At 45.1% G+C, this 20509-nt stretch overlaps 1 protein-coding gene across 4 annotated transcripts in view; it reads right to left on the reverse strand.

Annotated features, from left to right (window-relative positions):
• Positions 1–20509, reverse strand: part of ADCY9 (adenylate cyclase 9) — a 193103-nt gene that overhangs the window by 61903 nt on the left and 110691 nt on the right. For 2 of the 4 annotated variants that reach the window (XM_074965688.1, XM_074965686.1), the window contains exons 3-4: positions 11670–11774; positions 3591–3808 (exon numbers count right to left, since the gene is read on the reverse strand). In XM_074965688.1, the coding sequence (XP_074821789.1) occupies positions 3591–3808; positions 11670–11774 (323 nt within the window). Of the gene's footprint in view, positions 1–3590; positions 3812–11669; positions 11775–20509 lie in introns of all 4 variants that reach the window. The other 2 variants (XM_074965687.1, XM_074965685.1) reach the window with 1 other exon arrangement.

The following is a 20509-nucleotide window of genomic DNA, read 5'->3' on the forward strand; positions in this document are numbered from 1 at the left end:
CACATAAACATTTAATCAAAGCACAGTTCTGATGCCATTATTTCAAACGCCAGGTGTCTGCAAGCTGACAAACCAAAATACATCTTGATTCTTTTGTTATATGAGAACTCACATTCACAATTCCCTATTCAGACATAGAGGAGAATCCTGCTTATATAACAGTTTTATGGAGACTAACAATATCCCTTTCACATAGTGGGGGATCTGTGGTGGTTTCTCGATAAATTCTTATCAGTACATACAATTTTATATAAAGATATATTAAAATGGATGAACTTTTCAACTGGGTGAGCCAGTTTGTATAGGGCTATGTAATCAGCGAAATAATTTTTAGAAAGTTACCATTATGTATACTGAAAAGGGATGTTTCCTTTGTGATGGTTGTTAGGATATAGATATTCAGGCCTGTCTGCAAAGGCCTATACTTTAAGAATTTAGGTATATGTTTATCATTTAGCTAGTTATAGAGGTATAAAAGAAAGAATCAAAATCATTGTCTGATTGTATAAGGCCTTTTCTCACTGTGACAGTCTGAGGCCCTGTTCTTAGGCTAAGGCCTCTGGCTAAGCAGCAGAGGCAGCCATAAACTGGGAAAGCGTATGGTCACATCCTTATATTCCAAACTAGTCACATTGAAATAAGGTGCTATTGGGCTGTTAGGAATACAATCCTGTCCTGATAGTGCCTATCGCCTCCAGAGAAAGGGAAGTGCCTAGAAGATGTAAAAGGAAACTTAGTTTGATAGCATCCTGTCTGGCAAGAATTCACTTATCAATAGCTGGGATGTGAAATCCTCATTTCTTTGTTGTTCTATCACTGTAGTCTCCCCATTTCTCTATTGTTTGTCTGTATAATCTCTGTCTGGTTCTGTGATTGTTTCTGTCTGCTGTATAATTAATTTTGCTGTTTGTAAACTAATTAAGGTGGTGGGATATAATTGGTTAAATAATCATGTTACAATATGTTAGGATTGCTTAGTTAAATTTCAGTAAAATGATTGATTAAGGTATAGCTAAGCAGAACTCAAGTTTTACTATATAGTCTGCCGTCAATCAGGAAGAAAGGGGGGGAATGGGAATCATGTTTTGCTAAAGGGGGGAATGGGAACAGGGACACAGGCAAGGTTCAGTGGTGTCAGAGCTGGGAAGGGAGACACTAAGGAAGGAAACTGGAATCATTGCTTGCTGGAAGATCACCCCCAATAAACATCGAATTGTTTGCACCTTTGGACTTTGGGTATTGTTGCTGTCTCTGTTCATGCGAGAAGGACCAGGGAAGTGAGCGGGTGAAGGAATAAGCCCCTAACAATGGTGATATTTAATTAAGCAAAAAATCCTAATCTCTGAATGTGATGTCAAATCAGCCTTTGCCTCTTGCTCTGACTCAGAGAAAAAGAACTATCCATTTTGTAAAAGGAGGAAGAAAGCTCAAGGAATATCAGAGCCTGTGCTGAGTATCTTCAGCTACAGACAGAGAGTATAATTCTGCAATTTCAAGTTCTACTGTCGTGAGGTGTGTTTTTAACAAACAATGCAATACATCCTGCTAAACTGTCTTCTGTAAGCAATTGGTCTTCACACACTAATCCAGGGGTCAGCAACCTTTTAGAAGTGGTGTGCTGAGTCTTCATTTATTCACTTGAATTTAAGGTTTCGCATGCCAATAATAGATTTTAACGTTTTTTAGAAGGTTTCTCTCTATAAGTCTATATATTATATAACTAAACTATTGTCGTATGTAAACAAGGTTTTCAAAATGTTTAAGAAGCTTCATCTAAAATTAAATTAAAATGCTGATCTTACGCCGCCGGCCCGCTCAGCCTGCTGCCGGCCTGGGGTTCCGTTCACCTAGGCCGGCAGCGGGCTGAGCGGGGCCTGCGGCCGGGACCCCGGCTGGCAAGGGGCTGGCAGCCAGAACCCCAGACCAGCAATGGGCTGAGCAGGTCCGGAGGTAGGGACCCCAGACTGGCAGTGGGCTGAGCAGCTCAGCCCGCTGCTGCTCAGCCTGCTGTCAGTCTGGGGTTCCGTCCGCTGGCTCCTGCCAGCCACGGTCCCGGCTGCCGGCCCCGCTCAGCCCGCTGCCGGTCTGGAATCCCAGCCCTGTCCACATAGAATAGGTACCTAACTTCTCCCTGGTTCTAGCCATTCTCTTCCTCTCCTTGCATTGAGATGAGGGTGGGAGTGTGCTGAGAACAGGGCTGGGAGTGAAGGAGCAGGCTGGGGGTGCAGGGTCTGGCCAGGAACTAGAATAAGGGAGGGGGCTCAGGGTTGGGGCAGGAGGTTTGGGTGTGGAGCGCTTACCTGGGCAGGTCCCATTTCGTGTGAGGGGTGCAGGTGGGAATGGGGTGTGTGTGTGCAGGAGCTCCCATTTGGTGCTCAGGGTGGGAGTGGGGATGTGGGGGGTGTAAGAGTCAGGGCATGGGGTGTGGGGGGGCTGGGTATGTGTGGGGGGTGCAGGAGTCAGGGCAGGGGGCTGGGGGTGTGTGAGGATGGTGCAGGAGTCAGGGCAGGGGGCTGGGTATGTATGGGGGGTGCCAGAGTCAGGGCTGGGTGTGTGTGAGGAGGGTGCAGGGGTCAGGGCATGGGGCTGGGGTGTGTGGGGGGGTGCAGGGGTCAGGGCAGAGGGCTGGGGGTGTGGGCTGGGGTCGTGGGGGTGCTCCCAGCCCCCTGCCCTGAGCAGCTCACGGCAGGGGGCTGGAGGGGATATGTCCTGATTCCACCCCCTTCCCCAAAGCCCCCAGAGCAGAGAGCGCACTGCGACTCCACTTTTACCTCTCCCCCACCATAGCAAGGGCCGTCAGCTGATTGGTGGCAGGGAAGGAGAGAAGGAGGGGTAGGAACCCAGCACGCTGAGGGAAGAGGCGGGGGGAGGGGGAAGCTTGCCTGCCCTGCAAGGAGAGAGTGGTGGGCGTGGGGTGGAAAAGAGCGGGCTGGGCCGGGCAGGATTTTTAGTGGCACACTGCTGTCTGCCCGGGTCCGGCAGGCAGCAGCGTGCCATTAAAAATTGGCTTGCGTGCCGTGTTTGGCATGCGTGCCATAGGTTGCCGACCCCTGCACTAATCCCTCATCTGTGAATAGTTGAAAATAGCTAACTATTCATCACTCAACTAACTGCTTGAGAGAGAACCACAACAAAGTATATTTAGGACAATATCAGACCAATATTTTCATGACAGTCCCCTTCTATTTGTTCAGCTTCCAAGACACAAAGAGTATATATTTTCCTAAACACTTCAATGTCACCAGGTATAATTATAAGCAGATATAAAATTTTTGTAGCTCCATGTTCATAGTATAGATTTTGTCATTTTGGGGGGTATTTTTTAGTAGACTCAAAAGTAAAAATAACTGTTCAAAGAGAAAGATTAATAAAGTTAAGCAAAAATCTGCATTGGTAGTCCTCTTAGCAGAACTCTCAGAATGGTGAGTTCCTATTGTAGTTACAGAATAGCAAGCAGACTAAAATTAGAAAACTTACAGTATGATGACCAACATCACACAAGAGCAGGGGAATAAAGATTAAAGGCATGGGGCACGTTTGCTTTCTTTCTATCACACTATTTTAAAATTATGTAGCTAGTTCTTTCTTACCTGTCTTCTTTAATCACATCCACAAAATGAGCATCTGTCTTCTCTCTGATGTTTTTGAACCTCAGTGGAAGGAGTGCTGACTGGTCTAAACTCACTCCTACCCATCTTCCTTTCTCCTGCAACATCTCATAAAGTGATGTCTGGCTGTTGCTCAGTTTCTCATCCTGTGGCGGACTCAAAAGTCCATTCTGGGTCTTTGGACTGCGTCGTCCAGGAGTCTGCTTCATAGCAAGAAGAAACGTATGAGTGAAGGATTAAATATGTGAGAAAACAAACAAACAGCACAGAGGTTTGAACCTGATGATATGCTTAAAAAAATAAAAGAGCTCTCAACGATGCCTGTAGCTGTTTGCACCATTCCACACTGATGCAACAGACATTCTGTACTTCAGAATGGCTCACTGACAGAGTGACAATCCTGGAATTTTATTATATAGATAAGGCCAGAAGGGACCATTGTGATTTTCTAGTCTGACTTCCTGCGTAACACACTCCATAAGACTTCCCTGAATTAATTTCTGTTTAAACTAGAGAATATCTTTTAGAAAAACATCCAGTCTTGATTTAGAAGCTGTCAGTGATAGAGACTCCATCACAACCCTTTGTAAGTTGTTCCGATGGTTAATTTCTAGTCTGAATTTGCCTTGCTTCAACTTCCAGCCATTGGATATTGTTATACTTTTGTCTACTAGATTGAAGAGCCCTTTATTATCAAATGTATGCTACCCATGTAGGTATTTATAGACTGTGATCAAATCATTCCTTAACTTTCTTTTTGTTTAACTAGATTGAGCTCCTCTCACTATAAGGCATGTTTTCTAATCCTTTATTTATTCTTGTGCTGTTCCCAGAATCCTCTCAAATTTATCAATATCCTTCTTGAATTGTGGACACCAGAACTGGACACAGTATTCCAGCAGTGGTCGCACCAGTGCCAAATATAGACATAAAATAACCTCTCTACTCCAGCATGAGATTCCCATGTTCACGCATTCCAGGATTGCATTACCCTTTTGGCCATAGCAATGCACTGGGAGCTCATGTTCAGCTGATTATCTACCATGACTTCCAAATCTTTTTCAGTTACTGCTTCCCAGGACACGGTCCTCCATCCTGTATGTATGGCCCACAATCTTTTGTTCCTAAATATGACCTCATATTTGGTCACATTAAAATGCATATTGTTTGCTTGAGCCCAGGTTACCAAGTGATCCAGATTGCTTTGTATTAGTGAACTGTCCTCTTCATTGTTTATCACGCCCCCAACTTTGGGTCCCCTTCCAACTTTATCAGTGATGATTTTATGTTTTCTTTTAGGTAATTGATGTAAATTTTAAATAGCTGGGATGAAGAACCAATCTCTGTGGAACCCCACAAGAAACATATCTGCTTGATGATGATTTCTCCTTTACAATTACATTTTGAGACGTATCAGTTAGCCAGTTTTGAATCCATTTAATGTGTGCCATGCTAATTTTGTATTGTTCTAGTTTATTCATCAAAATATTGTGTGGTACCAAGTCAAATGCCTTACAGAGGTCTAAGTACATTACATCAAAGCTATTACTTTTATCAACCAAATTGTAATCTCCTTAAAAAAAGATATCAATAGTGGCACAAGATTAGCTTTCCTCCAATCCTCTGGAACTTCTCCAAGGTTCCAAGACTTATTGAAAATCACCATTAACAATACAGAGAGTTTTTCAGTCAGCTCTTTGAAAACTCTTGAATGCAAGGTATCCGAACCTGCTGATTTAAAAATGACTATCTTTAGTAGCTGCTGTTCCACACCTTCCATAATTACCAATGAATGGAAAGTGTTCTCATCATATGATACTAATATGCCATCTGTTTTTTTCACCAAATACAGAACAGAAATATTTATTGAACACTTCTGCATTATTGACAATTCCATGATTTTCATCTAGTAAGGAACCAATACCATTGTTAAGATACCCTTTGTTCCTAAATATATTTGAAAAACTCCTTATTGTCCTTAACTCTTCTGCTCATAGATTTCTCTTTGTGTTGTTTTGCTTCCCATAACAATTTTCTACAATTCCTACCTTCTGATTTATATTTATACTACCAACTTTCCCTTTCTTCCATTTGCTATACATTGTTTTGTTTTTACAGTTGCCTTCACTTCCCTCTAATCCTGGTTGGCTTTTTTAACCAGTGCAGCCTTCCTTCTTGATTGTGGGGTTTTTTTTGAGCTTGTTCTCAAATAAAATGCTTTTAAACAATTTCCAATAGAATTTAAACAGAAAAATATAAATGATTTTCTCCCAACTAATTTGGCTCATAAGTCATCCTCTGCAAAGACAGACCATAATCTCCAAAGAAAGACTACTATATCAGATATTTAAACTGACAGAATACATGATTCTTGCCAAAAGATCATATATAATATCTTCTGAATCTCATTAGGTTGTTTTTTTTTTAACTAATATAGCTTTAGAGACTATGTGCTATCTAGCCGAAGGAATGAGGATTACACATGCTAGTGAAGAGAGGAGGGTTCATGAGGAGTGATCCCTTTCCATCTGAAGCTTTCTTGTACCTAGGGTACTTATATTTAAACATTACTTGGTTAGGGGAATTTAAATCAGGACCATCTCCATAAGGAAGCCACTAAATCAAGAGCTGGTGAATAGGTAATTCCCACCCCACTTGAAGGTGTTCTTTTTTCTTTTAATTAACACTTTAGTAAGTTTCTTTGCCTGAAAATACATTAACTGTAGAAAATGTTTATATAGAAGCTAAAATATGACAGATATCTCTTTAGACTATTTTTTTTTAATTCTTTCTGCTCATCTAAGGAAACTGATGAAAATGTATGCTTCCTTGGAGTGATGTGGAAAAGCCGGATATGGAAGAACAATAGGGTATAAACGGGCCACGAAGAAATTCAGGCTGGAAATTAGAAGAGTAATTGTACCACAGGGCTGCTTGTGATGGTTGGGGGCACGGCTGGGAGTCCCTTCCAAAGTATGTGCTCTGTTCCTAAAGCTCATGGTTCAGGGCTACATATGGTCCTCTAGTCCAGGAAGGGGTGTGTTTTTATTTGTTTTTAGTCTCCTTTCTGTGAAGCATTGGAGATGGCCACGGCTGGAGTTGACACACTGGACGGGGAGGGCCAGTGTTGAGGTGGCACCAAGCATTTTCTCTCTCACATGCTTAGGTGGCTGGTTGTTACTCACTTGCTGAGGTCTAACTAATCACAATACGTGGGGTCAGGAAGGAATTTCCCCCCAGGTCAGATTGGCAGGGACCTTGGGGTTTTTTGCCCTCCTTGAAGTATGGAGGGATGCCAGGATTATCTGGGTATATTTCCCATACTTAATTCCGCACTGTCGCAGGCGCTTCAGGCATGAGTATACCTTGGTCCCTCCTATTCTCTGCCTGCTGCATACTGGTTTAGTCTTCTGGGGCTGTAATACTTTGGTCTAGTTTTCGTGTGCAGGTGCTGGATGGTGTTGATGGTCTGTGATATATAGGAGGTCAGACTAGATCAACATTTCTCAAATGTGTCCACCAGCAGATTTTTTTGCGACCGTGACAGCCTCCAAAACATGGATGGAGATTTTTTTTGGGGGGGGGGGGCGAGCACAGAGGGGGAACAGCAGCCCTCCGTGCAGTGCCCAGCTGTTGCTCCTGAATAGCTGTTACCAAAGGCAGCGAGATGTGCCACTTTGGTGTTTGTGCTGGCGCCACCAGCAGGAATCAGCACACAGTATCACGTAGCCTCCTTGGGGGCTCTGGGGAGAGCCTCTGGAGACACGTGGTGCAAGTGTGCATGGCGCCGGAGGTGGCTCTTGTCAGTGGAGGTGGCTGCTGTGTTCGGTCGCAGGGGCGCTCCCCTGGGCAGCTCCCCCTCTCCCACCCTGCTGGGGCATGGAGAGCCTCAGGCTCCACAGGTGGTACTGAGTTCCCGACCCACCTTCCCCAGGACGGGCTCTTGGTGAAGGACTGTGGGAGGCAGGGACAGAGAGATGGGTTGGTGCTTTCCCCATCTGGGGCCACATTTGCTGTTTACAGTTGCTGTAGTTACTGCAGCAGCTCAACTGCTCCAAGCTGCTACAGGACTTGGCAGCTTCCCAGCAGGGTGAGGGGCTCCCGGTCCATTACACACTCCAAGCACAAGAATAGGAACACTGAATGGGGAGCTCTACTTCCTACTAAATACATAAATTACAATGATTTGGACATGTACATGCGCATATTTGTTTGTTTTTCCTAAGGTTAAGTATTCTGGGAAAAATTTGTCAGAGCAGCCACCAGCAAGGGGGCTGCACTCTGAAGTCACCAAAAAATTAGTTGTGAGAACCACTGGACTAGATGATCTGATGGTCCTTCTGGCCTTAAACTCTGTGACTTCTCTTCTTTTTTTCTTTCAGCTCCCTGGCAGAGGCTCAAATCCCTAAGAAAAATCTTTCCTTCTGTCAGCTCAAGGTTTTTCTGGGCTATCTCCACTCTGTTAATCTTAACACGAGAAGATTAGATTTTAAAATTGCTTGTGTGGCAGCAGAAAGTCCCTATTTAATAAATGTTGCTAACTCTAGCTGTACAGTAGTTTCTGATGGTCACTGGCAGTCTGACTGATGCACCCTATCCCAATTTCCTCTAATAAAGAGAGATGCACACTGGGAAAGGAGGACTCCACAGTAAGTTAGGAGCCAGAAGAGTCAAGTGCCACTGCATGTTTTAGTTTTTTGTGTTCAATCTGCTTCTACTTAAAGTAGGCAACCCAGAGTCACTGGGCAGCACATATATATCAGTCTCGCTTTGTTTGGTAATATTGAACTGAATAAATGAGGCACATCTGACCTTGTGAACACTGAGAGTCAAGGAGGGTGAGGTAATATCTTCTACTGGATCAAATTCTGTTGGAAAGAGAGACAAGCTTTCGAGCCACACACAGCTCTTCTACAGGTCTCCGAACACTGTGTGGCTCAATCGCTTGGGTCTCTCACCAACAGAAGTTGGTCCAGTAAAAGATATTACCTCACCCACCTTGTCTCTTTAATATCCTGGAACCAACATGGCTACAACTACACTGCATATAACTTGTGTACTCTAGCATTTTTCTTCCAGTTCTCCACTGTTGCAGCACGAAGTGGCACGAGTGTAGAAAACACTACTGGCATTTTATCCAGTGTTCCACAGACCTCCTCTAAGCAGGGACAGATGAAACTGTGGTTAAAATGTCAACAACTAATACACACTAGTGATCATAACCATTGCTGCCACTGATGGAGCTGCAGTGGTGGAAATCTCAAAGAAAAATTCAGCCTGTGTGGAGGTACTTTGCTTTACAGAGTCTCTGGTGGTTTGTGGTTGGTGACACTTAAACAGAAGCAGAAGGGGTAAAAGTATCCTACGCATATCACCTCAGCATTTTGGGATGACTAGCAACATCTTTCTTTTTAAGTAACTGCCTCCTGATGTGCTGAGGCCTGCACTGGAAAAAACAGTTACTCACCTTCTCATAACTGTTGTTCTTCAAGATGTGTTGTTCATGTCCATTCCAATCAGGTGTGTGAATGCGCATGTGCATGGTAGCCGGAAGATTATTCCCTAGCAGCATTCGTCGGGTCAGCCTGGGCACCCCCTGGCGTCGTGCCTTCATGGTGCTCAGTATACAGCCCTGCCAACCCGCCACCCCTTCAGTTCCTTCTTGCTGGCAACTCCGACAGAGGGGTAGGAGGGTAGGTCTTGGAATGGACATGAACAATACATCTCGAAGAACAACAGTTACAAGAAGGTGAGTAATAATTTTTTCTTCGAGTGCTTGTTCATGTCAATTCCAGTCAGGTGACTCACAAGCCTAAGTTCAGGAGGTGAAGTCGGAGTCTTCCACTGATTGGAGCACTGCTGGTCCAAAGGCCACATCGTCTTTGGCCTGCTGGTTAATCGCGCAGTGCGTGGTGAAAGTGTGGATGGAGGACCACGTCGCTGCTCTGCAGATTTCCTGAGTGGGGACCTGCACCAGGAATACTGCTGATGAAGCCTGCACCCTGGTAGAGTGCACAGTGATTGGGGGTGCGGTAACCCCCATCAGGTTGTAGCACTCGTGAATGCAGGACATGATCCATGACAAAATGTGTTGTGATGACACAGGCAGACTTTTCATTCTGTCCGTCACTGCCATGAATAACTGCACCGATTTTCTGAACGGCTTCATTGTCTCTATGTAAAAGGCTAGCACCCTGTGGACATCCAGTGAGTGAAGTCTCTGCCCCCTGCCAGTGGAGTGCAGCTTAGGGTAGAATACCAGGAGAAAGATGTCCTGGTTGATGCGAAACTGTGACACAACCTTTGGAAGGAAAGCAGGGTGAAGCCTGAGCTGAACCTTGTCCTTATAGAACATGGTGTAGGGAGGGTCTGATGTTAGGGCCTTGAGCTCAGACACCCTCCTGGCCAAGGTTATCGCTACTAGAAACGCCACCTTGTAAGAGAGGTAGAGCAGGGAGCATGTCGCCAATGGTCCAAAGGGTGGTCCCATGAGCCTAGAGATGACCAGGTTGAGGTCCCAGGTGGGGACAGGCTGACAGACGTGAGGGTACAGTCTGTCAAGTCCTTTTAGAAATCGGATGACCATAGGGTTAGCAAACACCGAGCAGCCCGCTTGCAGGTGTATTGAATGTTCCACACAGAAGTCCCACAGCACCACTTTCAACTCTCTGATGTTGATGTGGAGAACCAGGTCTGCGTGAAACCAGAGACCTTGGGGCTTACAGTCTCCCAGATGAGCTCCCCAGCCCAAGTCTGATGCATCCGTCACTAGCGAGAGAGATGGCTGTGGACTGATGAAGGGGACCCCTGAGCACACCTCCTGAGGGTCGAGCCAACACAGGAGGGAGTTGAGTACCGGGCAAGAAAAGGTCACAATCCTGTCCAAGCTGTCCCGGGCTGGGTGATACACTGACGCAGCCACGACTGAAGGGGTCGAAGCCTGAGTCTGGCATGCTGCACCATGTAGGTACAGGCAGCCACGTGACCGAGAAGCTTCAGGCAGTTCCTTGCTGTGGTGGTGGGAAACTGTCTGATGCCTCGAATGATTTCTGTCAGGGCCTGAAATCTTGCTTCCGGTAGGTATTACGTGGCTTGGGTCGAGTCCACAGTACTGCCTCTATAGACTCTATCCTCTGGACAGGGGACAGAGTTGATTTTGCTTCGTTTAGAAGGAGACCCAGGTTGTTGAAGGTGACTCTGATGATCTGACTTGAGCTTCCACTTGGGTCCTTGAGTGGCCCTTGATCAGCCAGTCATCGAGATACGGAAACACCTGTACCTAGTGCCTGCGCAGGAACGTGGCGACGACTGCCATGCACTTGGTGAAGACTCGAGGTGCTGCTAACAGGCTGAACAGAAGGACTGTGAATTGGTAGTGGGTACTGCTCACCAGAAACCTGAGGTACTTTTTGTGGGGCTGAGTAATTGCAATATGAAAATACGCATCCTTCAAGTTGAGGGCGGCATACCAGTCTGTTGGATCCAGCGAGGGGAGGCCAAAGAGACCATGCAAAACTTGAGTTTCTTAATGCCATGGTACTAAGCAGGCAGAGTTCTCTGTATACAAAACCCAGCCCTTATTTAACACTGTTTAATATTGGAGAGTGACTGGGTTATGTTAACTCTTTGGGTCATATATTTCATCCAAATAAATACAACAGTGCTTCTGCTGTGCCTAGCTATTATTTGAGGCAAAGGTGTAACTAAGAAGAGAACATCATAGGTTGAAATATTTTAATAAAAGTGATTTTGACTGCATCAGTTTTTGGGTTTCCAACTTGAGATATTTTGAAGGAGTCAGACATTCAGAGGTCAGGTGCTCAGCAATTTCTGAAAATCATGTCCTCTAAAGTGTCAAGTTGGGCACTAAAAAAATTGAGGCATGCACAATGACTAGTCACTTTTGAAAACCTTGGCCAGAATGACTAGAATTTGGTGCCCAAAAATTCTGAAATTGGCTCTGCTGCTTGCCAGTTATATTGAAGCGAGGAGGAACCCAGTACAAAAATGAGGCTATTAAAACTGATGTAGGGGAGTCAGGAGTGAGAAAGCTTAAGTTACCTTGGTATTGTTTTTATGTTCCTCCTGACAGCCATTTTGGATAGCTCCTTCCTCTATACTGACATCACTGTTGGGAGCAAATGTAACACTACATGAAGGACACGTCTGCAAGAAGACAAAAAATTGAAAACAGAAATATTCAGATATCATCAGAACATTATGTATTTCACAACAGACTCATTTTCACTGCCACAAGTAGACTCTCAAAACTGTCCATATTCCAAGATTCCCTTTCAATAAGAATTGCATGATAGGATGTCCAACCATACTGCAACTTTAGCTGGATACTGCGTAAGGCCACAAAATGCTATTGTGAATAACTGCTGTGTGGTTAAGTGAAAACTAAACAGCAGAACTGAAAACAATGAGCAGAAAGGGGAATGCCAGTGAACAATCCCAGATGTTCTTCTTACTTAAGAGTTTTATGGGTAATATTTACCTGAAATACTGAGTATAATAGGTTATTATGCACTGTGTTTAATTCCTGTGAATTAATTTATAATGTATGGTAGTAGCATATTTATACAAATGAGACATGCCATGCACATTCAGAACCAGATTCTCCAGTGTGGTGTAGCTACTTTGTGCTAGTACATCCTGCTTCTGTAGAAAGCCCTACCACCTCATGCAATGATACAAATAGACACTGCCACCTACCTGGGCTGCTAGTACAAAGGCCAAGGCTGGGATAACCTAAAACCATAACAATCCTTGGTTGTAGTTTCAGCTCGTTAGGGCTGTTATTGTAGCCAGCATAAGTAAAAGCAACCCTCAGGCTGCTCTAATCTATGTTGGGGAACCGACTGCACACAACAGCCCTGGGACTGGGAGAGTTCAACGGTAAACTTTGCACTCCACTCACCCCCGTCTCAATCTGTGTTGTGTGGAGTCTGGCTCCATCCAAAGAACTGCCCCAAAGCTGTCACAAAGGACATTAAAAATCCTGTTTTGGTTGGTGTAGAAGTCATAGTCCACAATTTAAAACTCTGTATATACTGTACAGTATTGTATGTCATCTTCACACTACAATAAAGTTAAATATGTATTCATATGTCACCTATAAGTTAGTGCAAGTGGCTCTCTACTCAGTGGCCTTTTCTTAAAGGACTCCTTGCCTCTAATGTGGACTCTGGATCAGCAGCATGACAGGGGACTTGCAGGTGGAATACAGATAATAAACAGGATACTCTCCAATGGAACATATTAGAAATATTGTGTTGGACTGCATTTTTGCCATCTGTGCTGTGAATTACATGCCAAATAACTGTTAGTGCAATGTTAAGACTATACAGTTTAAAAAAAATCACAAAAATAAGAAAATATAAAAGTCAAGGCTTCAACAGGAAAGCAACTGGATTATGCTGAAATCCTGTATAAACAGGGATACTGATTAGTCACCATTCCCTCTCCCCCGCTTCCTCATGGCCTCCCTCCTCTCTCTGGCTTCATCCTCCCACTCAGTATTGAAACAATAATTAAAAATAGAATAAGAGCATCTGGAAAATCATGATATGATAGGCTCTAAACAGCTCAGTTTCTGCAAAGGAAAATCATGTTTCACTAATGTATCACAGTTTTTGAACAGGTCAATAAAATAGCAGATAAATGAGAAACAATTGACATAATTCATTTAAACTTTCAAAAGAATTTAGAAAAGGTCCCTCACAAGAGGCTACTAAAGAAACAATGCAGTCATGAGGTGAAAGGCAAAATACTGTCCTGGACCAAAAAGAGACAGGAAACAAATGGTCGATTTTCATCATTGCAAAAGGTTATCAATGGGGTGCCTCCCCCCATTGTTTCACACTAGGTCCAGTGTTGTTTAATATATTTAACAATAGTATGGAAAAGGGAGTGACCAGTGAGGCAGAAACATTTGCAGATGACACAAAGTTATTTAGGTTAGTAAAGTCCAGAAAAGACTGTGAGGAACTTCAGAGAGACCTAACCAAACTAGGTGAATGGATAACAGGATGACAGATTCAGATCAATGTTGATAAATGCAAAGCAATACACATTTGTATGATAAAACTCTGAACTACACTTACACCTTCCAGGGTTCTAAATAACTGTATCTGCATAGGTAAAGGATCTGGGCATCATTATGAACAGCTCACGGCCTTAATGTAGTGCTGGGCAACCTGCAGCCCGCGGGCCGCATGCACCCATCAGGGTAATCTGATTACAGGCCAGGAGACATTTTGTTGATGTTGACCGTCCGCAGGCACGGCCCCCTGCAGCCCTCACTGGCCGATAACAGCGAACTGTGGCCACTGGGAGCTGTGGGGGGCCGTGCCTGCGGACGGTCAGAGTCACCAAAATGTCTCGCGGCCCGCAATCAGATTACCCTGATGGGCCGCAGGTTGCCTACCACTACCTTAATGTGTAGATTGGAAAAAAAAAAAAAGGATTGTTTACCTCAAGAGAGGAGATAAATGAGGGGAGGGAGAACATGATAAAAGGATACAAAATAATGAAAAGTAGAGAGGAGATATGAGATTAGAAGTCTTATCTATCCCAGCACAAGAACAAGGGGGCATTCAACAAAACTTAAAAGCAGATAATTCAGAACTGATGAAAGGAAATACTTTTTCACTTTTTTTTAATATGCAATATTAAAGGCACAACATCAAACTATCCTGATGACAAGGAAAGATAGGAAGAATTGTAAGAAGCCAATATAGTTCCGTCAGGAGATGGAAATAAAAAAGGATGCCCACAAAAAGTGGAAACATGATAAATTGCTAAGGAGGAGTACAAAAGAATTGCACAAGTAGGTAGGAACAAAATCAGAGAGGCTAAGGCACAAAATGAGTTACTCCTAGCAAGGGACCAAAAAAAGCAATAAGATGATGTTCTATAAATACATTAAGAGCAGGAGAAAGATGAAGGAAAGCATAGGTCCTCTATTTAGCAGGGAAAGAGAGCTAATTAGTGATGATATCAACAAGGCTGAGGTGTTTAATTCCTATTTTTGCTTCAGAATACTCAACCCAATTAATATTAATAAAGGGGAAGGAAAACAAGCCAAAATAGGGAAAGAACAAGTTAAAGAATATTTAGCTGTATTCAAGTCAGCAAGTTCTGATGAAATGCACCCCAGGTACTTAAGTTGAAACAATCTCGGAATCATTAGTGATTATCTTTGAGAACTCATGAAGGATGAGTGAGGTCCCAGAGGACAGGAGAAAGGCAAACATAGTACCTATCTTTAAAAAAGGAAAACAAGGAATAGATCATTCATTCTGGTTACTGGCCTTGCAGATGGGTGGAAGCTGTAGACATGACATATCTTGATTTTAGTAAGGCTTTTGACACAGGCCCACATGATATTCTCATAAGCAAATCAGGGAAATGTGATCTAGATGAAATTACTATAAGATGGGTGCAAAACTGGTTGAGATACCATACTCAAAGAGCTATTATCAATGGTTCACTGTCAAATTGAATGGACATACATAGCAGGATCCGAAAAGGGTCAGTCCATGGACTAGTACTATTCAATATTTTAATTAATGACTTGGATAATGTAGTGGAGAGTAGGTTTATAAAATTTGTTGATGATACCAAGTGGGAGAGGTTGCAAGCACTTTTGAATTCTAATCCTAACCACCAAACTTGACAAATTGCAGAAGTGGTCTGAAATCAACAAGTTTAAATTCAATAAAGACAAGAGCAAAGTACCACACTTAGGGGGGAAAGTAAATCAAACGCACAGGTACAAAATTGAGAATAACTGTCTAGGTGGTAGTACTGCTGAAAAAGGCCTCGGTATTATAGTGGATCACAAAGAGAATACGAGCCAACAGTGTGATCCAATTGCAAAAAAAAGCTAGTATCATTCTAGGGTTTACTAACAGGAACTTTGTACGTAAGACATGGGAGGTAATCGTCCTGTTCTACTCAGCATTGGTAAGGCCTCAGTTGAAGTACTGTATCAAGTTCTGGGTATTCATACTTTAACAAACATAACGATAAATTGGAGAGCGTCCAGAGGAGAGCAACAAAAACAATGAAAGATTTAGAAAATTTGATCTATGAGGAAAGGTTAAAAAAACGGAGCATGTTTAGTCTTGAAGACTGTGGGGAGACCTGATAACACTCTTTAAATATGTTAAGGGCCTTAAAAAAAAGAGAACAATGATTACTTTTTCTTCATGTCCATTGAAGATAGGACAAAAAATAATTGGCTTAATCTGAAGCAAGGGAGATTTAGATTAGATATTAAGAACAACTTTCTAACAATAAGGATAGTTACACACTTGCATAGGCTTCCAAGGGAGGTTATGGAATCCCTGTCATTTCAGGTTTTTAAGAACACTACAGACAAACACCTGTCAGGGATGGCTTAGGTATACATTGTCCTGCCTCAGTGCAGGAGGCTGGACTAGATGACCTCGCAAGGTCCTTTCCAGCCCCATATTTCTACAATTCTTTGCAATTAGACTATGGAATTCATTGCCACAGGATGCCATTGAGGTCATAAATTTAAACAAGGTTCCAGGAAGGATTGGATATTTATATGGTGTGACAAAGTTCCTCCTCTGCCTTGGTGGGTCCTGCACTTATTGGCGGATTTGCTCACCTCAGAGGTTCACGGCAGCCTGCAGTTTGGCCACTTTCGTGGCTCAAATCTGCCGTTCACTCAGTTTGCCTCATCACTGGCCAGCATGGGGAAAAGGAAGAAGAACAATTCCCTGCAGTCTCTGCTGATCCACCTAGTGGATCGGGGAACAGGCCAGAGACCTTCCCATCTGGTGGAACCCACAGTCCAGTTCAGCTCCTCCGGTATCAAGTAGGGAGTTGGGGGGATGGAGGGAACCCGGGCCCACCCTCTACTCCGGGTTCCAGCCCAGGGCCCTGTGGATTGCAGCTGTCTACAGTGGCTCCTGTAACAGCTGCATGACAGCTACAACTCTCTGAGCTACTTCCCCATGGCCTCCTCCCAACACCTGCTTTATTCTCACCAGAGGACCTTCCTACTGAAGTTTGATAATGCTTGTAACTTCTCGGTCTTCCAGTAGTACTCCTTCTCACTCTCAGCTTCTTGCGCCTCCTGCTCCCAGGTCCTTGCACGCACACCACAAACTGGAGTGAGCTCCTTTTTAAAACCCAGGTGCCCTGATTAGCCTGCCTATCTTAATTGATTCTAGCAGTGTACCCGTGACAAGCCATCTGCATTGCCATGGTGGCTTCCAGCCCGGTGTTGTATGGTGAATTGGAAAGGTTGTAGGGACAGAAACCATCTGGTCACCCTTGTGTTCTTCTCTTTATTTTGCTGCATCCACTGGAGGGGTGCATAGTCGGTCACAAGAGTAAACCGGCGTCCCAGCAGGTAATAACATAGTGTTTCCATGGCCCATTTCACAGCAAGGCACTCTTGCTCAACAATGGCATACTTCTGCTCTCTTGGGAGGAGTTTCCTGCTGAAGTAGAGGATTGGGTGTTCTTCGTCTCCGACCATCTGCGATACGACAGCTCCCAATCCTACTTCAGATGCATCTGTTTGTAAAATGAATTCTTTGTTGAAGTCTGGGGCTATAAGCACAGGGTTACTGCAGAGGGCTGTCCGGAGATCCACGAATGCATTCTCTGCAGCGTCAGTCCACTTCACCATGTCCGGACCTCGGGCTTTTATCAGGTCTGTCAGGGGACTCGCTCTGGTAGCAAAATGGGGAATAACTTGCCGGTAGTACCCACCACACCCAGGAATGCCCAGATTTGCTTTTTCCGATTCGGCCGGGGTCAATTTTGGATAGCCTCTAGTTTGTTTAGTTGGGGCTTGACCATGCCCCTTCCTACAATGTACCCAAGGTATTTAGCCTCAGCTAGCCCTATAGCACACTTGGCTGGGTTGGCTGTGAGGCCAGCCCCGTCTTAGTGTGCCCAGTACCGCTTCCACCTTTTCCAAGTGGGTCTCCCAGTTGGGGGTGTGAATAATCACATCATCTACGTACGCAGATGCATAACTGGTATGGGTCTGCAGGAGCTTGTCCATAAGACGCTGGAAGGTGCCCCATGCAGTCCAAAAGGAAGAACAGTATATTGAAACAGACCCTCTGGTGTCGGGAATGCCGTCTTTTCTTTTGCCTCTTTGGCAAGGGGAATCTGCCAGTATCCCTTTGTTAAATCAAGGGTGGTCAAAAATCGGGCATTGCCCAGGCAGACAACTAACTCATCAATACGGGGTATGGGGTATGCATCAAATTTGGATATCTCGTTCAGCTGGTGAAAGTCATTACAAAACCTAGTGGTGCAATTGGGTTTGGGCACCAACACAATCGGGCTCGACCACTGACTGTGGGACTCTTCTATGACTTCCAGTTCCAACATCCTTTTTACCTCTGCCTTGATCTCCTCCCTTTTTGCCACGGGGACCCGGTAGGGCCTTAAAGTTACCTTTGCCCCAGGGTCTGTGACAATGTGGTGATATGCTTCGGTGGTCCGGCCTAGCTTGGTTGAAAACACGTCCTGGTACCGGTTGATCATCTCAGTTACCTCCTTATTCTGGCTCGGTGTCAGATCAGGGGATATCCTGATCTGCACATGTAGGTTATTTCCCTGGATCAGGGCCTCTTGGGCCACTACACATGCCTCTCGCTGGTGCCAAGGTTTCAAGAAGTTAATGTGATAAATCTGTTCTTGTTTCCGGCGTCCTGGCTGCCACACCTTGTAGGTTACTTCCCCCATGGGTTCAACCACCTCATAGGGCCCCTGCCATTGGGCCAAAAGCTTGCTTTCTGCCGTGGGTACCAACACTATCACCCGATCCCCTGGTTGGAACTGTCAGACTTTTGCCTGGCGATTGTAATGGATTCACTGGGCCTCCTGCGCCTTTTCCAAATGTTCCCGTACAATAGGGGTGACTCGGGCTATCCGGTCTCGCATCTGCAACACATGGTCAATTGTATTTCTCCCCTCATTGGGTTCCTCTTCCCAGATTTCTTTTGTGATATCTAGTATGCCATGGGGCTGGCGCCCGTATAACAACTCAAAGTTGCTGAGGTACCTCCCGGATGGCGAATATAAGGTAAGGTAGTAGGATGTCCCATTCCTTCCCATCCTGACTTACCACCTTCCTTAACATAGCCTTGAGGGTTCAATTAAACCTTTCTACCAGCCCATCGCTCTGTGTATGATAGACCGAAGTCCTCAGGGTATGTATATGGAGCAGTGTAGCTTTGACATAAATGGGGTTCCTCGGTCTGTTAATATCCCCTTTGGTAGCCCCACTTGGCAAAGTTCCCCACCAGCTCTTTGGCTATCATTTTAGAGGCCGTGTTCTGCAGGGGACAGCTTCTGGGTAGCAAGTAGCATAGTCCAAAACAACAAGTATGTACTGGTGGCCCCGCGCTGCTTCCTCCAGGGATCCCACCAGGTCCATGGCTATTCGCTCAAAGGGGACCTCTATGATGGGAAGGGGTACTAAAGGTGCCCTCAAGAGGGGACAGGGACTGTGCAGCTGCACTCTGGGCAGGACGCACAGTACCTCTGTACTTCATGTACTCTGGGCCAGAAGAACCGTCATAGGACCCATGCCAGGGTCTTCTCTGCCCCCAAATGCCCCCCAAAAAGATGACTATGGGCAAGACTTAATACAGTGTTCTGGTGTTTTTGAGGTACTAGGATCTGCTGTACCTTCTGTCCCTGTACTGGTGCAACCCAGTATAAGAGATCCTTCTTCATTATGAAGTAGTGTCCTTGTCCCTGGGTTTTGAACCCCATCTATTTCTATCACCTCCTTCCTAATGTTGTTGTACCTTGGGTCTTCAGCCTGGTCCCATCCAAAATTTCCTCTCCCGGGGCTAATCTGCCCGAGTTCTAGGGGGCCTGTCTCTGTTGCCTCTACTGGTTCAGAGGCTTTAGGGTGAGGGTCAGACTCGGGTGCTTCTCCCTCCTGTTCAGTTGCTTGGGTCTGCCTATCTACGAGAGTGACCCTCTGGCTTTGGGTAAGTATTCGGGTTCCCAAGGCCTTAGCTGCCCTTCTTTCCCTTTTCGTCTTTCTACCCTGCCTGGGAAGGAAAACAAATCTGAGGATATTTCAGAGAAGACTGGGGATTGACAGTCTACTGTGGATGCCTCACTAACTTCAGGGGTCCCCTCTTTCTCCAATCCTCCTACTGGGAGTAAGTCTCCAAACCCTACACCCCTATGAGCACCGGGTATGGAAGTTTAGGGACTACACCTGCTGCTACCTCAGTAGCGTTCCCTTGGATCTCAATTTTTACTGGGATGGTGGGGTCATAACTAACTGTCCCATGGAAGCATGTTATCCCTGTATGTTTAGCCTGTAGCAGGTGACTACACTTTACGAACTTCCCTGAGATAAGTGTGACAGCACTCCCTGCATCAACCAGTGCCATGGTCTCTACCCTATTTAGCTTCACTGGTCTGGTGTACATATGTGGGGTTAGAGAGACCCCCACAAGGTGGATGAGGGAGTATAGGTCTGCCCAGTTCCCCAAGTTACACTGCATATGCTCCTCGGCATTGGGACACTGTGCAGCTATGTGTCCCCACTCCCTGCAGGCATAATATCTGTATGGAGCCCTAGGCATTCCCCAGTCTCTTGGTTTGGGCAGTCTAACATCACGATCCTCTTCCTCTTCAGTGCTCAGACTTGTTGTGGCCTCTGGTGGGCTTTCAGCCCCTCTCTTTTTCCACCTGGGCCCTCCTGGCAGCCCAGCTGCCTGAGCTCTGGGGTTTGATGATGCTAGTTTAACCCCGGGGTGCCTTTTCCTTAACTGGTCGGGTCAGCTCCCTTGCTGTCCTTCGCCTCTCTACCAGTGCAACAACCTCGTCATAGGTGGAGGGTTCGTTCTGGCTTAACCAGGCACGAA

Source organism: Natator depressus, chromosome 10, assembly GCF_965152275.1.
Source record: "Natator depressus isolate rNatDep1 chromosome 10, rNatDep2.hap1, whole genome shotgun sequence".
Taxonomy (NCBI): Eukaryota; Metazoa; Chordata; order Testudines; family Cheloniidae; genus Natator; species Natator depressus.